General features: G+C 35.7%; 1 protein-coding gene across 1 annotated transcript in view; it reads left to right on the top strand.

Annotated features, from left to right (window-relative positions):
* The window catches only part of STPG2 (sperm tail PG-rich repeat containing 2), a 537,907-nt gene that overhangs the window by 52,573 nt on the left and 465,272 nt on the right, over nucleotides 1-20,062 (top strand). Inside the window, 2 exon segments of the mRNA XM_037831459.1 lie at nucleotides 5,836-5,960; nucleotides 8,579-8,747. Of these exon segments, the coding sequence (XP_037687387.1) occupies nucleotides 5,836-5,960; nucleotides 8,579-8,747 (294 nt within the window).

Here is a 20,062-nt window from a genome sequence, read left to right as displayed (position 1 = left end):
GTGGCTCTTAGCTGACCCTAGCAGACCTTTAACTCTCCTGTTGGAGGCCCAGGTGCAGTTACTGATGCCTTTAATTTTCTATTTATCTTTCTGAATTAATATTAGTAACTACTGTATCAGCATTTTATGGTCATAAGCAATAAAACAGATTTCTAAGATGGATGTTAGGGAAACAAGATTTATAGGAAAGGTTCTTGGGTGGCTCACAGACATGAAGGAAGAATTGAACAAGCAGGTTTTAAGGAAGGACAGTACAAAGACAATTCTAGGTATGTCAGTAGCAGGAATTTCTGGGCCATTTCAACAGAGGATGCCTATTTGATAACTCAACTCTATAACTTCTTTCCATTTTTTTATGTGTCTTCATTCAAGATTAAAATTCCCATTAGGGAGAATCTGACTGACTCAATTTGGTTATGGACCTGTAATTTTAATACTTGAGAGAAGGGAATCCTGTATTTAGCTCATTCAAAATCACAGAGTATGGTAGAGGTTTAATTGCTTTGAGGTTGGGGAATATGCTGTTATGAGCAGATGATGGGAGGATGCTGGATGGATAAAAACCATAGATTTCCATTACATTTCACCTGTTGACTGTCTCATACATATATACATATATGTCTTCCTATATATATAATTTTTAAATATAATTTGCAAATGTGCATCCTCAGAAAGATCCTAACTAATGTAATTCAGAGATGATATTATGGTGTCACTGTAAAAATGAATCCTGGATCTCTAGATTCAGACCATTTCTTCTCTTCTTTTACATCCCTGTTTCAGTATTCTGTAAACTACAGATTAAATGGTAAATATAACATGAGATATTATGAAGAAGTGGTTAAGATTTGGAGCCATACATTTTGGGATTAAAACTTGACTCTGCCACTTAGTAGCTATGAGACTTAATCTTAACTACTTAATTCCTCTGAGCCTTGTTTCCTCATCTATTAAATAATGGTAATAACTTTGTAGGGTTGTTTTAAGGATTAATATGTTAATAAACATTTAGAATAATTTATGGATACTGTTAGCATTAAATACATTTCATCTGTCATTAGTGTTTTATTATCATTTTACAATAATAGGAGAAAAGAAAAAGAGAGAAAATGAAATAAAATTATGTAGGAACCAAGAAAATAAAGGCAGGTACTATAGGTCTTGTTTCTACAACTTGTCATGAGGATATAAGTGGCTTAAGATTTTTTTCTATTACTATTCCATGTTCCCCATCTTTTTAACAAACACTTTTTGGTGGTGACACAAATCTTCAGTTCTAGACAGTCTGGGTCCTTGGTCATCCTGCTTCTCAAATGTTTGGATGGTCTCCTCTTAGCATTTTCTCTGGGTATTATAGTGCGAGGAAGCTCTGTAGGGTGTCCTGAGTCTATCCAACCACATGCCTCTTGGCTGCATTAGTCCTGTTTCTCCATCCTGATTTGGGTTAATCTCCTCAGCCAATATGCTCACCTCCTCATTTTGTCTTTCATTTCACAGCATAAAAAGAGTAGAATGGCCAGTTGGTAGTCTCAGTTTCCAATTCAGTAGAACATTTATTCTCTTCCCTTGTTTTGTAAAATTTCCAGGACAGTAGAGTCTAGAGTTGTGAGGGTAAAAAAGCAAAACATTTGATAGTGGGTCATTAGATGTAATCATTAGAAGTGTCACCCCTGCTTCCACTCAGTGGTTCACAGATTAACCTATTATGGGTTAATATGGGTTAATATTATGGGATAAAGAGCTCTATATATTGGCTGTTAGTTCAAAGCCTTGACCTAATCTTGCAAGACAGTACTTCAGTATGGAAACAGACAATTACAAGTGCTATGATAGAAAAAGCACATAGAAGAGGTTCAAAACTAAGCATTAGAGGATTGATTAGGGAAGGCTCCCTTCAAGAACTGATGTCTGTGCTGAAGTCTGCAGGTAAATAGGAGCAAGCTAGAGGGTGAGGTACTGAGGGAGAGGAGTGTTTCAGGTGGCATGTGTAAAAACCTGGAGTCAGACAGACTTTTGTTCTTTGGGAGATAGGAAAGAACTCTTCAGTATGACTGGAAAATAGATTTGATAGAAGGGATGGTGAAATATCATGGTAGAGAAGAAAGAAAAGGTAGGATGATGTAAGGCTTTCTAAAAAGTTTGGAGATAAGGTGAAGAGAAATTGGAGGATTTTAGGCAGGGAAGAGTCTTATAGTTTAGAAAGATCCTTCTGACTACAACATGAAGAATGAATTGAAGGGAGGCAAGATTAGAGCATAGTTCACAAATTCTGATAATCCAGATGGGAGGTAGTGATAATGTTCTCATTAGGTCATGGTAGTGGAGATGGAAAAAATGGTCAGATTCTAGCACTAAGTAAACAAAATGGAGTGGTGCTATGGGCTTGCTAGTTATATGTATAGTTCCTGTATTAAAACTGATATGTAACTCCAGTGTTCTGAGAGGGAAATGTAATAAAATCCACAATAGGTAGAATTCAATAGGTAGAGTCATTGAAAATGGCAAATATCAGGACATTGGAATATTATTTTTATTAATACTGATTTTAGCCAATTCCGCATGTAAAATAATATAAGATGCAGTTCAGATCAAATTCATTTTGCCCATATTGGGTACATTTTTTGGATTTCAGGAATAAGGAGTTGGAAATGGTGGCTTTAGTGTGTAATAGAGGAACTGAGAAAAGGTTCTGGTATTTTCTATTTTTCTTCTTAGATAATGCCAGGGGATGATTGGTTTCCTTGATTTAAAAAATTACACATGGCTTCATTATTCAATTGCTGTTGAGTTTTTTTTTTTTTTTTTTTTGTAGTTTTAGGGTAAATTCTGGCAGAATTTTTAGAAATCCGAGAGGTATGAATTAGTCAGACTATCTAAAAAATAGAATTCATTTCATTTAAATTGCTGAATGATATTAATTCTATAAATGAAAATTATTAGAGGGACTATCTTCTTGGGAATGAATATAAGTATTTAGCACTTTACTTTTATTTTGGAAGTATAGAGTTGAATATTGCTTCCTATCAGCAAGTACTTAGTAAATATAATTTAGAGACTTAAACTGAAATTTTATAAATTTAAAATTGGGTTGGTGTTCACTATAAAATACAGAATACCTGAAGCTTTTATAAAAGCAGAATATCTGGGGTTTGAACCTGTGTGCCTTAACTTGGTCTTCTCCATTGTTCTGTTCCCCTTATTATTATTTTACTTTGTTACCACTGTTCTAAAGTTGGGGGATGGGGAATGATACAGTTTTTACCTTTATAGCTCTTGCCCAGATATGGGCAAAATCTCTTTTCCTTTGTTTCCATTAGTATATCTGAAATATGCTAAGTTTTTCAATAGGAAGTTTGCTTACGAGAAGAGACCAGAAAAAATTAAGAAAATACAAGAAGCCAAGAAGAATCAAGTTTACAAAGTGCAGGCTTCTGATCCTTTTATAGATAATTAGCTTGTTAAGTCATAGATCTTGTTTTGTTAACATCCTGGTTCCTAGGATGACTCCCACCCCAAAGGCTCAGAACAAATTTCACATACCTTTTCTGGCTCTATTTTCTCCCAATTTCTGACCTGCATAGTAGGTGCCATCTTGTTTCTTGTCACAAAAGAATGGTACTAGATATGTGGATCTCTTCCTTGGATCTAGACAGAGTTTCTTTCATATTTTGCATTCATCTGGGCTTAGGAATAGCTCTCCAAATTAGATTAGATTTTTTTTTTTTTTTGAAAGAATCACCTCACCACAGCTGAATGGGGGGATATCATATGTTCTGCAACAATGGCCTAATTGTTCAAATGAGAGTCTGCCTCCTATAATGTGGGTGTGTGACTCACAGTATAATTCACCAAATAACCATAATATTTAGATAAAATCTACTCAAAAAGTAATTGGACAGTTTTCTCACAGGTTTTCATATTAAATGTATAAATACTTGGTAATTGTTTTAGTTTCCTGGGCTGCTCAAGCAAATAACTTGCAAGGATTGAGCTTAAACAGTCAGAATTATTAGCTCATGATTCTGAGGTTTGAAAGAAGTCCAAATCAAGGCATCATCAAGGTGATGCTTTCTCCCTAAAGGCTGTGGAGTTGTGAGGCTGGCTGCCGGCAACCCATTGTCCTTAGCTTGTGACACGGCAAAGAACATGGTGGCATCCCCTGTTCTCTCCCTTCTCTTCTGCGTTCCATCAATGTTCAGGTTCTTGCTTCTTAAACAAGCTTAGAAGGCTTGCTTTTTCCTGCAATATGAGTGTCAGCATTTTTTTGTTCATTTGAGAGGTACAAGTTCTCCCGAGACCTGTAAAACATGCACTCTTTATTCTTGCTCCACAGCTTTGGGAATTCCTTTGTGTCTGATTCCTGTTTTAAAACTTAGGTTTCTGAATTCTATTAGAGTGCTCTAAGCAAAATAAATTTCAGTTGAGTTATAAGTTAAAACTGATAGCTCTTATGGTCATCCTTCTCAAGAGTTCGTTTCTTTATACCTCAAACCTATGATCTCTATTAGAAAAGGTCTGAGCCTTATCAGGTTGTGATTCAGTTGGTTTGGGCTTCATCAAGTAACTTCCCATTCAAATAAGAGTATAGAAACAGACAATAGTTTAAAAGTAAAAAGCACTCAAGACAGGAATTCAAATTGAACACATATTTTTTAAAGGAGCGCTTAAGATAAAAGGAACAACTTACATTGCAAAAATAAATTGATATATTACCAAGCCTGGGGACTTCTGTCTCTTTCAGATGTAGTTGGATCTGAGATCAGAAGACCCCTTCTGTCTAAGTTACTGGGTATTTATAGAGCCTTTGATTCAGGGTACATTCAATTCAATCATACTCTATTTTTATGTTTGAACCAAGGATGGTGAGCTATAGGTGGTGAACCACAGGTTCAATCAAAGGAGGGTATTCACAGTGTTATTAGATATTCAAACTTAACCTTGAATGTCTGCAAAACTTTACTGAAAATATTTTTACTAATTAAGCTATCACTTTTGTAAGAGTAATATAACACACCTTTTACTTATATAAAAGCTAAAAATTAGAAGAGAGATTACTTTTACTATTTCTAACTTATTAGTGTAGTTTTCTTCTTCTAAAATTAGTTTAACCATTGCATCATGTTGCTAAGCATACATTTAATCAAAACTGTATTCAACCTTGTTATATTATTTATGACTTATCTATGATTGAAGGAACAGCTACAGCCCTATCCTGTTTTCTTTTTACACAGAGGACAAGATGTTTACATGTTAACTATGCCTAAGAAAGTTGAGAAGGGATTTTTGCTTTCTGAGACGAAAATATTCACAGCTTTTACCAGCCTCTGCAAGACAGTCTCTCACTCTCTCCTTTCTTGCTTCAGCCTGCTTAGCTTCTTCTTCAGTTACAAGTTTCTACTATAGGACTTGAAGGATATGAATAATCTGTCTCACTTATTATAGTAAAGCCTTTCTGCTTTCTATCATTTTGGAAATTGTACATGAGTATTTTTGGGTAAAAGTTCTGTTAAACATGCTTCCATATCAGAAGGAATAACTGGTTCTTCACTATCAGAACAGAAGGCATCAGATGGTACGTGAGAGCAACAAGGCTCCATAGCTATGTGATCCTTAAATAGAGAGAGTCAGTGTCCTCATTTTCAGATTGATTACTAGAGATATTATCCTTCAACATCCTCTCATTCTCTTGTACTAGAACTCTCTTCAGCCAAGAGCCTTAACATTCTGAGGTTGGGTTTTAAAACTTTTTTTTTATATTAATATTTATCAGCAGGGTATTAATTATGAAATACTTTTTTTCATTATTTCATGTGTTTTTTCCCATCTTCAATTTAGCATAATATTAAAGGAGGCCATAGTCTACAATACTGGGAGAAACGTTTTCAGAAGTTTGTTTCAGATAGTCCAGGACCTGCAAGCTATGATCACATTTATCCTGGAACACTAGAGATCACGAACAGAAAAATACAAGAAGCTAAAGAGCATCTTCAATCGGTACATTGATATTTTAATTTGTGCTTCTAAAGATATTTCTTTTAGTTAGAGGAAAATAGAAAAAGTTTAATATTTTACATGCTAAGTAAATTTAAAAGCCATAATCTAAAAATTAGGAGATTTATTAGTCTGTTGTAGCTAGTTTATAATTAAATGAATGCACAATGATGTTTGCAAACTTTAATTTGGGACTGTTAGCATCTGACTTCATTTTTGCTCCTGACGAATCTATAATCACTTCCAGTGTCTATGGTGAACAGAAAGTAAGGGAGATTTAAAAACTGCTTGATTGGGTTACCTATATGTAAAGGAACTAGAAACTTGGTGTTTAAGTATTGTTTGTAATACAGTAAAATTTAAAATCTTGATTCCCAAATTAAAAAAAGCTTAAAATGCAGATGGCAGAGAGAGATATTTGGATAGCTACTAATGCAAGACAAAGCACGACAGATGCTCAATGAATGATCATGTAATTAAATGCTATAGGAATTTAAAGGAGGAACACCGTATTATGGGGAAGTATAGTTTGAAGAGGATTTATGTTAGAGGTTGGTTTTGAGGTGGGCCATGGAGAATAGGATGATAATTTGCATTCCAGGCATGGAGAGTTACATGAGTGAAGATAATGAAGTGGGATTTTATGGAGGGCAGTGAAAAGACTGTTTTGACTGGAGTGAATAATTTGTTTAGCAACTAACAAGTGATATGTTTGGGAAGGTAGGTTGGTGCTGTATAATGAATACTTTTTATAGTAAAGCCGCTACCCTTGTGAAATAAATAATCTAGCAGATTTTGGTCATGGTTTATTTAGAGTGGTTGCCTTCTTCTCTTGTCAAACACCTTCACCATAGCTCATATTAATTTAATTTTAATCAGTTCTCTTTTTGTTTAGGGGGATACATTTAAGGGCTAATACTCAGTTGGATAATGTCAGGGAAATGAAAATAAGTTTAAGATTTATAAGTGTATAAACATACAACTTCTCTAATGAAAATTATAAAATGAAGATTTATAAGTCTATTTAAATATCAGACATTTTATTTGTGGGAATAAAATAGGCATTCTTTTATTCATACTAGGATTTATCAACATTTATTAAGTGACTATGTGCCAGACATAATACTGGGTGCTGGTAATATGTAGAAGACAAATCACTGCTTCCTCAGATCTATGGTTTTTAACAGGGAAGGAATGAATGAAATTCAGTACAATACAGTCAATTAAAAGATATAGAGCCATAATAAAATGTTCACTAGTAGGCTAAAGTAGAGAGCCTTATATTCTCCCTGGAAGGAACTGGCGATATTACAACTGAGCAGGATCTTGAATCATTCAGTAAATAGTCAAAAAAGAGGGGAAAAGATATTCCAGACAGAAAAAACCACATGCATAAAGGTATTGAGGTGTTTAATGCCATGGTGTGTTCAGGGAAGAACAAGTTACTTGAAATGTTTGCTGTTCAGGGTCTCAGAGGGAGTAGCAGGGATAGAGGCTGGAGATACAAGTAGGGACTATATTTTGGAAAGTCTGGATATAATGCAAATAATTTTTGAAAGTACTAAATGATGGGGAAGCCATTCCATGCTTTCCTGTTTTAATTTGGTAATTAAGGTCATTAGTATCATTGGAACTACTTTTTAGTTTTTCTAATGATAAAAAAATAAAATTCTGCCAGTGATAGTATGTTTATTATATAATTTTATATGGTCATGTGTACTGTGTGCACTCAACTATAGCATTTATTTATCCAGAAACCACAAGAGATGGATATATTAATTTGTTGATTTTTAGATAACTAAACCTTTAAATGTCAATATTTTTATTTGATATACTTTATATTAGTATTTCTAATTTCCTGTTTTTATTTAAATTATGAAATAATTTACCTTAAAGGAAATTTAAGGAAAAAAGGATAATCACCTAAAAATTCCTGCTCTAACATTAATATTCTGTTAATTTTTACATAACTTCTTTCAGTATTAAATCATGACTTTATATATTTATATATAATTTCACACATTACATAGCTATAGTCATACATTCAATTTTGTAGTTTTCTATTTCCATTTAGCATTATATCATAGACATTTTCCTTGCTATATAGTCTGCGTAATTAGGATATTTACGCATGGCACCAGTAATGTGGAGATAAGTGAGAAGCTGGAAAGGAATGAAGCCAGGAAATTTTACTGAAAAATATTTGTTTTTGCATGGCAGGTACAGATATATTACATGATAATATAGCACAAGTAACTACTTTGAATTCTTGATTGTTGATATGACTATAGGAATGCCTGTTTTTAGAATCAGTAGTATTTGGTTTACCAAGCAAGATAGCCAAATAAGAGAGAATCCTTGCCTCTCATTGTGGCTTTAATAGTAATGGTGGACATTCTCTTGGTTTATATGATAAGTTGAAACTTGAATTCTGCCTTTTAAATTACTTTTTCAGAGCAAACATTTTTGGTTTATATTATGAAACTCATTAAGTCAATATTTTATATGTGCCTTTTAGTAAATTTGAATATTTGGTTCTTTATTCTTTCTCCTTGCCTTTAAGCAAATGATATTAAATGTTTTCCTTACAGACAGTTTCAAGAGCACCTCCAGTTTCTAGAAGTGTTGATGTTCCTTTGATTCCTTCTTTTGGTTGGTCATATGGTTACCATATTAATGAGGATGGCACAATTACAAAACATTCTCCTCCACCTAGTGACAGCACACTAGGTCCAGCATACTACAAACCTCAGTATGTAAGTATAATGCATTTCACATCAACAATTGGAAGACTGTTTATTATTATGCATGTTTTACTTAATATAACACTGACTGCTGTAACAGATAGATCCCAATTTCCACGGCTTAATGCTATAAGTTTTCTTCCTAACTCACACCTGCATTCCTGGTTGGTTAAGTGACTTTCCTCCATGCAGGGAGATAGGGGCCCAGGCTTATTCTATTTGTGTTTCTGTCATCCCCTAGGGCCTTCGTGTCATCTGTATCCAGCTGGCAGAAGAGGAAAGAGCAAGGAGGATAGTGAGTGGAGGATTTTGTGGGTCAGGCCTGGGAGCTCAATCACATGGCCACACTTAACTGCCAAGGAGGTTGAGAAATATAGTCTGTGTAAATAGGAAGAAGAGGAAACAGGTTTAAATTACTAGAAGTCTCTGCCACATGTGTAATCATATGTGATACATAGATGTTCTTTTCCTGAATTTGAAAGCAGAGAATTTTACTTTTAAAGTAATTTGAATCAGGTAGTGTAAGGATCATTTATTCCACAAAGGACTGTAAAAAAAAGGAGTTTCTATCTGATTAGGGTATCAAATATAAGACAGCAGACTCATTTCATTCAGGTTTTAAACTTCCAACCTGGCCAGAGTTGAGCCAAGATTTCACTGAATCAGTTGAAATGTGTGAGTTATCCATAAATACAAATGAATATGTATGATGTGTGTGTGATTTTATTCAGTTGACAGTCAGAAAGAAGTACATAGTCTTTTGAACCTGTTGTATTTTTATACTTTCATGAGATCAGGAAGAAGTAATCCTAGTAAGGAAAATGGCAAAAATTAAAAATAAACTTAAGGAAAGGGCAAAGAGATACCTTGGGCAAAGAATAAGTATTCTCAGGAATTAGTTTGACCCTCACTCCCAGTACTCTAGTTATTTGTTCATACACATCTCCAACTTGGGGCTTAGGCTCAAGCACCTTCAGAAAACATTTGTTTCATGGCAATAGATGCATTAGGGAGTTTTGGGGTATTAGATCCTTTGAATTGTTAACTTTTTTCTTAAGTTATTTTTATTGTAATTTGTATAGTATTTTAAACATAATAGTACAAAGAATAAATTACAGATACCCATGCACTTACCATCTAGATGTAACACATTACAATTTTGTCACACTTGTATTAGCTTAGTAACATAGTATATTGTGACCCAGCATATACAAGAGTTTGTGTATATATATGTCTGTGTAAAAAACTGAAACAAAAATTTTGTGAAACAGTGCTTTTTTTATTATGTGAGATCATTCTATTTTTTTTTTCCTCATGAAAAAAAAGAGGCTGGTGTCCACCCACTAAATTGATTTTAATTCAATAAAAAGTATTGACCAGCGGTTTCAAAATTTTGTTCTAAGGTATGTATACATATATTCTTTCTATCTATCTATCTATCTATCTATCTATCTATATATGAAGAATTAATGTGGTCATAAAATAGGCACATCTTCAACTCTACTAGGTATTAAAAATAGATCTCCAAAGTGGCTATACAAATTTATACTCCTAATAGCATAGAAAAAGAACTCTTTTCCCTCTACATTCTTGCAATAATTGGTGACATTTCAGACTGAAAAGACGAACTACAGGATGGGAGAAAATATTTGTCTTTTTACTCTTGTGATGAAGTCCTTTGAGGAACAAAAAGTTTTTAATTTTTATGTGGTCCCATCTATCTGTTTTTTCTTTTTTTTAATTGTGTTTTTTTGTAAATCTAAGAAACTATAGTTTAACACAAGGTTCTGAAGATACTTCCCTGTGTTTTCTTCTAGGAATTTTATAGTTTTGGTTCCTATATTTAGGTCTTTGATCCATTTTGAGTAGATTTTTTTATATGGTGTGAGGTAGGTGTCCACCTTCATTCATTTACATATGAATATCCCATTTTCCCATCACTATTTGTTGAAGAAACTATTCTTTCCCCATTGAGTGGATGTGGCAGCCTTGTCAGAAATCAGTAGACCAACAGTATGCCATGCCCTTACCAAAAGTAGTTCCCTAATACATAGGTCCTTAAATTCTATAAAAGATTCACTCCCTAAGTTTTTTTTAAATTCATTTTTATTGAGATATATCCACATACCATACAATCATCCAAAGTGTATAATCAGTTGTTCACAGTACCATCATATAGTGTGCATTCATCACCCCAATCTATTTTTTGAACATTTTAGTTGTACCACAAAAAGTGAAAAAAGAATAAAAATAAAAGTAAAAAAGGACACCCAAATCACCCCCCCACCCTATTTTTCTGAATAAAAAGACTGCAATCCACAAGGCTTTCACAATGACACTGTGGTATACAATTGTCTTCAAGAGTTAAGGCTACTGGGTTGTAGTTTGATAGTTTCAGGTATTTATTTCTAGCTATTTCACTGCACTAAAACCTAAAAAGGGTTATCTATATAGTGCATAAGAGTGCCCACCAGAGTGACCTCTTGACTCTATTTGGAATCTCTCAGCCACAGAAACTTTGTTTCATTTCATTTCGCATCCCCCTTTTGGTCAAGAAGATGTTCTCAATCCCATGGTGTCAGGTCCAGAGTCATCCTTCGGAGTCATATTCCATGTTGCCAGGGAGATTTAAAGCCCTGGGAGTCAGATCCCACTTAGTGGGGAGGGCAGTGAGTTCACCCACTGAGTTGGCTTAGCTAGAGAGAGAGGGCCACAACTGAGCAACAAAGAGGTACTCATAGGGAGACTCTTAGGCACAATTATATGCAAGTTTAGCCTCTCCTTTGCAGTAACAAGCCTCATAAGGGTAAGTTCTGTTATAGAGGGCTCGGCACATGAAACCGTCAGTCCTCAATGTTTGTGAGAACATCAGCAACAATCCAGGTGAGGAAGCCCAACACCTCTCATTTCCCCCCAGCTCCTCAGGAGGGCTCTGCATATATATTTTTATTCTCTGTCCAAATTACTTTGGGATGTGTCGCTATTTCACATTAACCTATGCAAATCTACCAGGTCTCACTTCCTGTTAAAAGTTCCATGTAATTATGATATTTGAACAAATTGTACAAGTTATATTGTTTAGGAAATATACTCTTGCACCAACTAACCATCTCTTCTCTTGGTCTCACATGGAATTTGAAGTTTTAAAACACAGTCAGTATTGTCCTTTACCCTTTGGCCTGATTTGCCTTAGCCCGAACCACATCTACTTCATTCATATCTCTAGTTGAAGTCTCTTTTTCAGCTTTTTAACAGTTGTTATATGTTCTAATACTGACATTCATATCTGCTGAGTTCTGTCTCTGACTTTTAGGTGTCACACAGATACCCAGTGTTCTAGAGACCAATCAAGTTCTATACAAAGGGATCAGCATCTCAGAGTTTGGAGACAGCCATTACAATTCAGGAATAGTTTTGACTGCTGTAAGAGCTTACAATCATTGTAAGAGCTTACAATGATTATTGTAATAGTCTGTTAGGGACTAGGGACTGTTACAATAATCATTCCCCTGTTAGGCTGTGCTCTAAGATTCAATTCTGAGTCTACATATTGTAGTTAGTCCATATTGGTGAGGCATTATAGTGTTTGCCTTTGTTTCTGGCATAGTTCACTCAAAATGCTGTCTACAGTTTCCATTCACCTTGTTGCGTGTCTCACAGCTTCACTCCTTGCAGTTGTTCAATATTCCATTGTATGCACACACAACGTTCACCATTCTTTTTCTCAGTCGATATACTCTTAGGCCACTTCCAACCATTGCAGATCATGCATACTCTCTTCATAAACACCAGTGTGCAAATGTCCATTCATGTCCCTGCTCTCAGATCCTCCAACTAAATGCCCCCTAATGAGGTTGCAGGACCTTATGGCACCCACATACTTAGCTTCGTGTGGAACCACCCCACTGTCCTCCAGAAAGGCTATACCATTCTACCTCCTAACTGACAGTAAATATGTACATCCTTCTCTCCATGTTTTGTCCAGCACTTTTATCCCTGTTTATAGTTTTCCATACAATTTTATAGAGCTATATTCACAAACCGTATAATTATCCACAATATACCATCAGTTGTTCATGGTATCATCATACAGTTGTGCATTTATTACCACAGTCAGCACTTGAACATATTGATTCCTGTGAAAAAAAGTTTTTTAATGAATAATAAAAAATATAATAAAAAGAAAAATAAAATATCATACAATACAATGTGATAGTAAGATTAGACAGCACCACTAGCAAGAATTCCATATCCCTCCTTTATATCCCCCTCTCGTATACAATCTAGCTTTGGTATATTGTCTTTGGTACATTTAATGGAAGCATATTACAGTGTTACTGTTGACCACAGACTCCAGTTTGCTTTGATTATATTTTTCCCCAATACCATCCCCTTTCCAACACTCTGCATGGTTGACATTCATTTGTTCTCCCACATTCAAGAACAGTTTTGTATTTGTACATTTAGTCACAATACTTGACCACTCCAGTTTTTGCTAAGTTAAACAGTCCGAGTCTTTATCTTCTATCTTTACCTCAGGTGTCATTCATGCCCCTAGCCCACCTCTTTCAGCTTTACCCATGGACATCTTTGTTCTGTGTAGTTACAATATTGTGCTACCATCACATATTATTATGCTGTTTATTTCTGGATCTGTACAGTCAATCCTGCTGAACATTCTGTAGTCCTTCAGCATCAAATTCCCAATCTCTACCCTCTATTTCCTGGTAGCCTGTATTATCAGCTTTTAACTCTCCAGGTTTGCTTATTAATGCTAGTTCATTTTAGTGAGACCATGCAGTATTTGTCTTTTTGTTTCTGGCTAACTTCACTCAACATGATGTCCTCAAGGTTCATACACATTATTATATGTTCCATATCTTTGTTCTGTCTTATAGCTGCATAATATTCCATCATGTGTATGTTCCACAGTTTGTTTATCCACTCGTCCATTGATGGACATTTGGGCTGTTTCCATCTCTTGGCTATCGTGAATAATGCCACAATAATCATCGGTTTACAAATATCCATTTGTGTCTTAACTTTCAGTTCCTCTGAGTACATACCTAGTAATGGAATAGCTGGGTCATATGGCAAATCTATACTTAGTTTCCTGAGGAACTGCCACACTGCCTTCCAGAGTGGTTGTACCATTCTGCATTCCCACCAGCAGTGGTAATTTTCATCCTCTCCAGCACTTGTAATTTTCTGTTTTTTGGATAATGGCCATTTTGGTAGTGTGAGATGATATCTCATTGTGGTTTTGATTTGCATTTCCCTAATAACCAGTGAAGTTGAGCATTTTTTCATATGTTTTTGAACCATTTGTATTTCCTCTTCAAAAAAGTGTCTGTCCATGTTTTTTGCCCATTTTTAAATTGGGTTGTTTGTCTTTCTGTTGTTGAGTTGTAGGATCGCTTTATATATTTGGGATATTAAACCTTTATCTGACATGTGGTTTCCAAATATTGTCTCCCATTGTGTAGGCTGCTTTTTAACCTTTCTGACAAAGTCCTTTGATGTACAAAAGTGTTTAACTTGGGGGAGATCCCATTTGTCTGTTTGTTCTTTTGTTGGTTTTACTTTGGGTGTAAGGTCTAAGAAACCACCTCCTATCACAAGATCTTTAAGAGACTGCCCTACATATTCTTCTAAGAGTCTTATGGTCTTAGCGCTAATGTTTAGGTCTTTGATCCATTTCGAGTTAATTTTTGTATAAGGTGTGAGATAGGGGTCCTCTTTCATTCTTTTGGAAATGGATATCCAGTTCTCCAAACACCATTTGTTGAAGAGGCTGCTCTGTCCCATTGCTTTGGCTTGACTGCCTTATCAAAAATCAGTTGTCCATAGATGTGAGAGTCTATTTCTGAACACTCAATTCGATTCCATTGGTTGGTATAGCTATCCTTATGCCAGTACCATGCTGTTTTGAGCACTGTAGCTTTGTAATATGCTTCAAAGTCAGGTAGTGTGAGACCTCCTACTTCATTCCTCTGGGCTTTTCTTTCTTTCTTTTTTTCCTTTTTTGGCTATTCAGGGGGTACCTTGCCTTTCCAAGTGAATTTGGTTATTTTCTATTTCTGCAAAGTTAGTTGGGATTTTAATTGGTATTGCATTAATCTATAAATCAGTCTAGGTAGAATTGACATCTTAATTATATTTAGTCTTCCAATCCATGAACATGGTATGTTCTTCCATTTTTTTAGCTCCTGTTCGATTTCTTTTATTAGTTTCTTGTAGTTTTTTTATATAGGTCTTTTGTGGCCTTTGTTAAATTTATTCCTAAATACTTGATTCTTTTGGATGCTATTGTAAATGGATTTTTTTTTTTTTTGCTTTCTTCCTCTTGTTGCACATTGCTTGTGTATAAGAACACTACAGATTTTTGCGTGTTGATCTTGTGGCCTGCCACTTTGCTGTATTCATTGACTAGTTCTAATAGCTTTGCTGTAGATTTTTCTGGATTTTCTACATATAGAATCATGTCATCTGCAAAGAATGAAAGTTTTACTTCTTCCTCTCCAATTTGGATGCCTTTTATTTTTTCTTCTTGCCTAATTGCTCTAGCTAGAACTTTCATCACAGCGTTGAATAACAATGGTGACAGTGGGCATCCCTGTCTTTTTCTTGATCTTAGAGGGAAAGCTTTCAGTCTCTCCCCATTGAGTATGATGTTATCTGTGGGTTTTTTTTTGTATATTGTCTTTATCATATTGAGAAAATTCCCTTCTATTCCTATCCTTTGAATGTTTTCATCAAAAAAGGATGTTGAATTTTGTCACATGCCTTTTCTGCACTGATCGAGATGATCATGTGGTTCTTCTGCTTTGATTTGTTGATGTGGTGTATTACATTAATTGATTTTCTTGTGTTGAACCAGCCTTGCATACCTGGAATAAACCCCACCTGGATGTGGTGTTTAATTCTTTTAATGTGCTGCTGGATTCAATTTGCTAGTATTTGGTTGAGGATTTTGCATCTATATTCATTAAAGAGATTGGTCTATAATTTTATTTCCTTGTAGTGTCTTTGTCTGATTTTGATATTAGGGTAATGTTGGCTTCATAGAATTAATTGGGTAGCTTTCCCTCATCAATTATTTTGGAGAGTTTGAGCAGGATTGGTACTAATTCTTTCTTGAATGCTTGGTAGAATTCACATGTGAAGCCATCTCGTCCTGGGCTTCTCTTTCTTGGGAGCTTTTTGATGACTGACTCAGTCTCTTTACTTGTGATTGGTTTGTTGAGGTCATCTATTTCTTCTTGAGTCAAGTTGGTTGTTTATGCTTTTTCTAGGAAGTTGTCCATTTCATCTAAGTTGTCTAGTTTATTAGCATATGGTTGCTTGTAGTATCTTCTCATTATCTCCTTTATTTCTGCAGGGTCAGTAGTTACGTTTCCTTTCCCATTTCTGATTGCATTTATTTGACTCTGCTCTCTTCTTCTTCCTTTTTTTTTTTTTTATTTTTTATTAGCCTAACTAGGGGTCTATCAATTTTGTTGATTTTCTCAATGAACCAACTTCTGGTTTTGTTGATTTACTCTATTGTTTTCCTATTCTCAATTTCATTTATTTCTGCTCTAAACTTTATTTCTTTCCTTCTGTTTGCTTTGGGGTTAGTTTCTGTTCTTTCTCTAGTTCTGCCAGGTGAACAGTTAATTCCTCAAGTTTTGCTCTCTCTTCTTTTTTGATATAGGCATTTAGGGCAATAAATTTCCCTCTCAGCACCACCTTTGCTGCATCCCTTAAATTTTGATATGTTGTGTTTTCATTGTCATTTACCTTGAGGTATTTTCTAATGTCTCTTGTAATTTCTTCCTTTACTCACTGGTTTTCTAAGAGTGTGGTGTTTATTCTCCATATATTTGGAGAATAAACACACTGCCTGTTATTTATTTCCAACTTCATTCCATTATGATCCAAGAAAGTGTTTTTTATAGTATCAATATTTTTAAATTTTGTTGAGACTTGCTTTGTGACCCAATATGTGGTCTATCCTAGAGATTGTTCCATGAGCACTTGAGAAAAATGTGTATTCTGCTGTTGTGTGGTGTAGTGTTCTATATATGTCTGTCAAGTCTAGTTAATTTATCATACAATTTAACATCTCTGTTTCCTTGTTGATCCTCTGTCTAGATGTTCTATCCATTGATGACAGCAGTGTATTGAAGTCTTCAACTATTATTGTAGAGTTATCTACCTCTCCTTTCAGTGTTCACCTCATGAATTTTGGGGCATTCTGGCTTGCTGAATAAATATTTGTGATTGTTATGTTTTCTTGATGAATTGACACTTTTATTAATATATAGTGTCCTTCTTTGTCTCTTCTAATTGTTTTACTTTTGAAGTCTAGTTTGTCTGATATTAATATAGCTACTCCCACTTTTTTCTGGTTGTCATTTGCATTAAATATCTTTTTCCAACCTTTCACTTTTGGCCTATTTTTGTCCTTGTGTCTAAAGTCAGTTTCTTGTACACAGCATAAAGATGGGGCCTATTTTTTAATCCATTCTGCCAGTCTGTGTCTTTTTGTTGGGGAGTTTAATCCATTAACATTTAGTGCTATTACTCAAAGGGCAGTACTTTCTTCTACCATTTTGTCTTTTGGATTTTATATGTCATGTCTTATTTTTTCCTCTCTCTCCTTTTACCTTTCCTGATAATCTTCATTTCTACCCTCTTCTCCAAACCTCTCTCTCCTGTCTTTTCCTGTCAGCCTGTAGCACTCAATTTAGTGTTTCTTGTAGTGCTGGTATCTTATTCACAAACTGTCAGTGTCTGTTTGTCTGAAAATATTTTAATCTCTCCCTCATTTTTTTTTGTTTGTTTGTTTTAATCTTCATTTTATTGAGATATATTCACATACCACGCAGTCATACAAAACAAATCGTACATTCGATTGTTCACAGTACCATTACATAGTTGTACATTCATCACCTAAATCAATCCCTGACACCTTCATTAGCACACACACAAAAATAACAAGAATAATAATTAAAGTGAAAAAGAGCAATTGAAGTAAAAAAGAACACTGGGTACCTTTGTCTGTTTTTGTTTGTTTCCTTCCCCTATTTTTCTACTCATCCATCCATAAACTAGACAAAGGGGAGTGTGGTCCTCATGGCTTTCCCAATCCCATTGTCACCCCTCATAAGCTACATTTTTATACAATTGTCTTCGAGATTCATGGGTTCTGGGTTGTAGTTTGATAGTTTCAGGTATCCACCACCAGCTACCCCAATTCTTTAGAACCTAAAAAGGGTTGTCTAAATTGTGTGTAAGAGTGCCCACCAGAGTGACCTCTCGGCTCCTTTTGGAATCTCTCTGCCACTGAAGCTTATTTCATTTCCTTTCACATCCCCCTTTTGGTCAAGAAGATGTTCTCCGTCCCACGATGCCGGGTCTACATTCCTCCCCGGGAGTCATATTCCACGTTGCCAGGGAGATTCACTCCCCTGGGTGTCTGATCCCACGTAGTGGGGAGGGCAGTGATTTCACCTTTCAAGTTGGCTTAGCTAGAGAGAGAGGGCCACATCTGAGCAACAAAGAGGCATTCTCTCCCTCATTTTTGAAGGACAGTTTTGCTGGATATAGAATTCTTGCTTGGCAGTTCTTCTCTTTCAGTATCTTAAATATATCATACCACTGTCTTCTCACTTCCATGGTTTCTTTGGAGAAATCTGTACATGGTCTTATCGAGCTTCCCTTGTACATGATGGATTGCTTTTCTCTTGCTGCTTTGTCTTTGACATTGGACAATCTGATCAGTGTCTTCACATAGGTCTATTGGGGTCTTTTCTGTTTGGGGTATGCTGTACTTCTTGAATCTGTAATTTTCTGTCCTTTGTAAGAGTTGGGAAATTTTCAGTGATTATTTCTTCTATTATTCTTTCTACTCCTTTCCCCCTCTCTTCTCCCTCTGGGACATCCGTAACGTGTATTTGTGCACTTCATGTTGTCACTCAGTTCCCTAAAACCCTGCTTGCATTTTTCTATTCTTTTCACCATCTCTTTTTTTGTGTGTGTGAATTCAGGTGTCTGGTCTTCCAATTCACTGATCCTTTCTTCTCCCTGTTCAGATCTACTATTGTATCCCTCCATTGTCTTTTTCATCTCCCCCATTATACCCTTCATTCCCATAAGTTCTGCCATTTGTTTTTTCAAGTTTATCAATTTTTCCTTATGGTCATCCAGTTCTTCCTTATATCCTCCACGTCTTTTGCTATGTCTTCCCTCAGTTCATTGACTTGATTTTTGAAGTGATTTGTATTTGTTTGAACATCTCCTATTAGTTCTTCTTTCAATTCATTGAATTGATTTATCAATAATTGCTTCAACTCCTGTATCTTGGTTGAACTATTAGTTTGTTCCTTTGGCTGGTCCATATTTTCGTGTTTCCTAGTATGGCTCATTATCTTAAGCTGTCTAGGCATCTGACTTTCTTGATTAGTTTATTCTGGAGCTCATTTTCACTCTTTTACCTAGGGTTTTCTTATTGGTTGGCTTTGTTCTCTAACCTTTGATGTTCAGTTCAACTTATTCTAGACCTCTAACTTACGTTCTGTTTAGTTGATCAGACCTTTTCACCTCTTGTTGTTCTGTTTCTTGCCCTCCTTTATGTAGCCTTTTTGTGTGAGCATCTCCTCAGATATGGTCAACCCTAGTCAGGTTTTCCCAATCCAGTGAGACCCAGGTCTTAGAAGGAAGGTATGGAGTTTCCTTGAGAATGAGACCCTCCTGTGAGGCCTTTAGACTCTGTGCTTTTCCTACGCTGTCCAGCAGGTGGTGCTTGCCAGCCTGTAGCTCCCTCACCAGTGTGAGTAGGTTCAGTGCCTTTAGTTCTCCTGGTGACCCTGACCCTGTTGGGGCCATGGCTGACTGAAGCTGGTTTCTGAATTCCAGCATCTGGGGTGTGAGTTCCCCAAAAGAGGGCTGCCACTGGAGCTGGGCCACACCCCTGTTTTCTTGGGAAGTTATGGTCCTTAGCAGATTTTCTCCCCCACTAGACTTATTGCTTTGTCTCTCAGAGCTATCTTAGCTCTGCTCTTGCCTGGGCCCAAATTGCAAGTGTTTGAGGCATTCTGTAATGGGCTACTTAGAATAGTTATTCTGAAAAAGAGAGAAAAAGATGAAGTAAATGACAATAGAAAAAGAAAGGCCCAGTGTAGACTATTTAAAGACAAGCCCTTAATTGTGTCCTTGCAGTTCTGGCGAGCTATTGAAATGTAAAAAGACAAGGCAATTGAGTAGCAAACATGAAACCAGAAAAACTGGCTTTTCAGAGAAGGTTTCCCTGGTTTGCAAATGTGCCAGGTTCTGTTTGAGCC

This window comes from Choloepus didactylus, chromosome 3, assembly GCF_015220235.1.
Source record: "Choloepus didactylus isolate mChoDid1 chromosome 3, mChoDid1.pri, whole genome shotgun sequence".
Lineage (NCBI taxonomy): Eukaryota > Metazoa > Chordata > Mammalia > Pilosa > Megalonychidae > Choloepus > Choloepus didactylus.
Note: the sequence above shows the minus strand (reverse complement) of the source record. Positions and strands in the feature narration are given on the sequence as shown.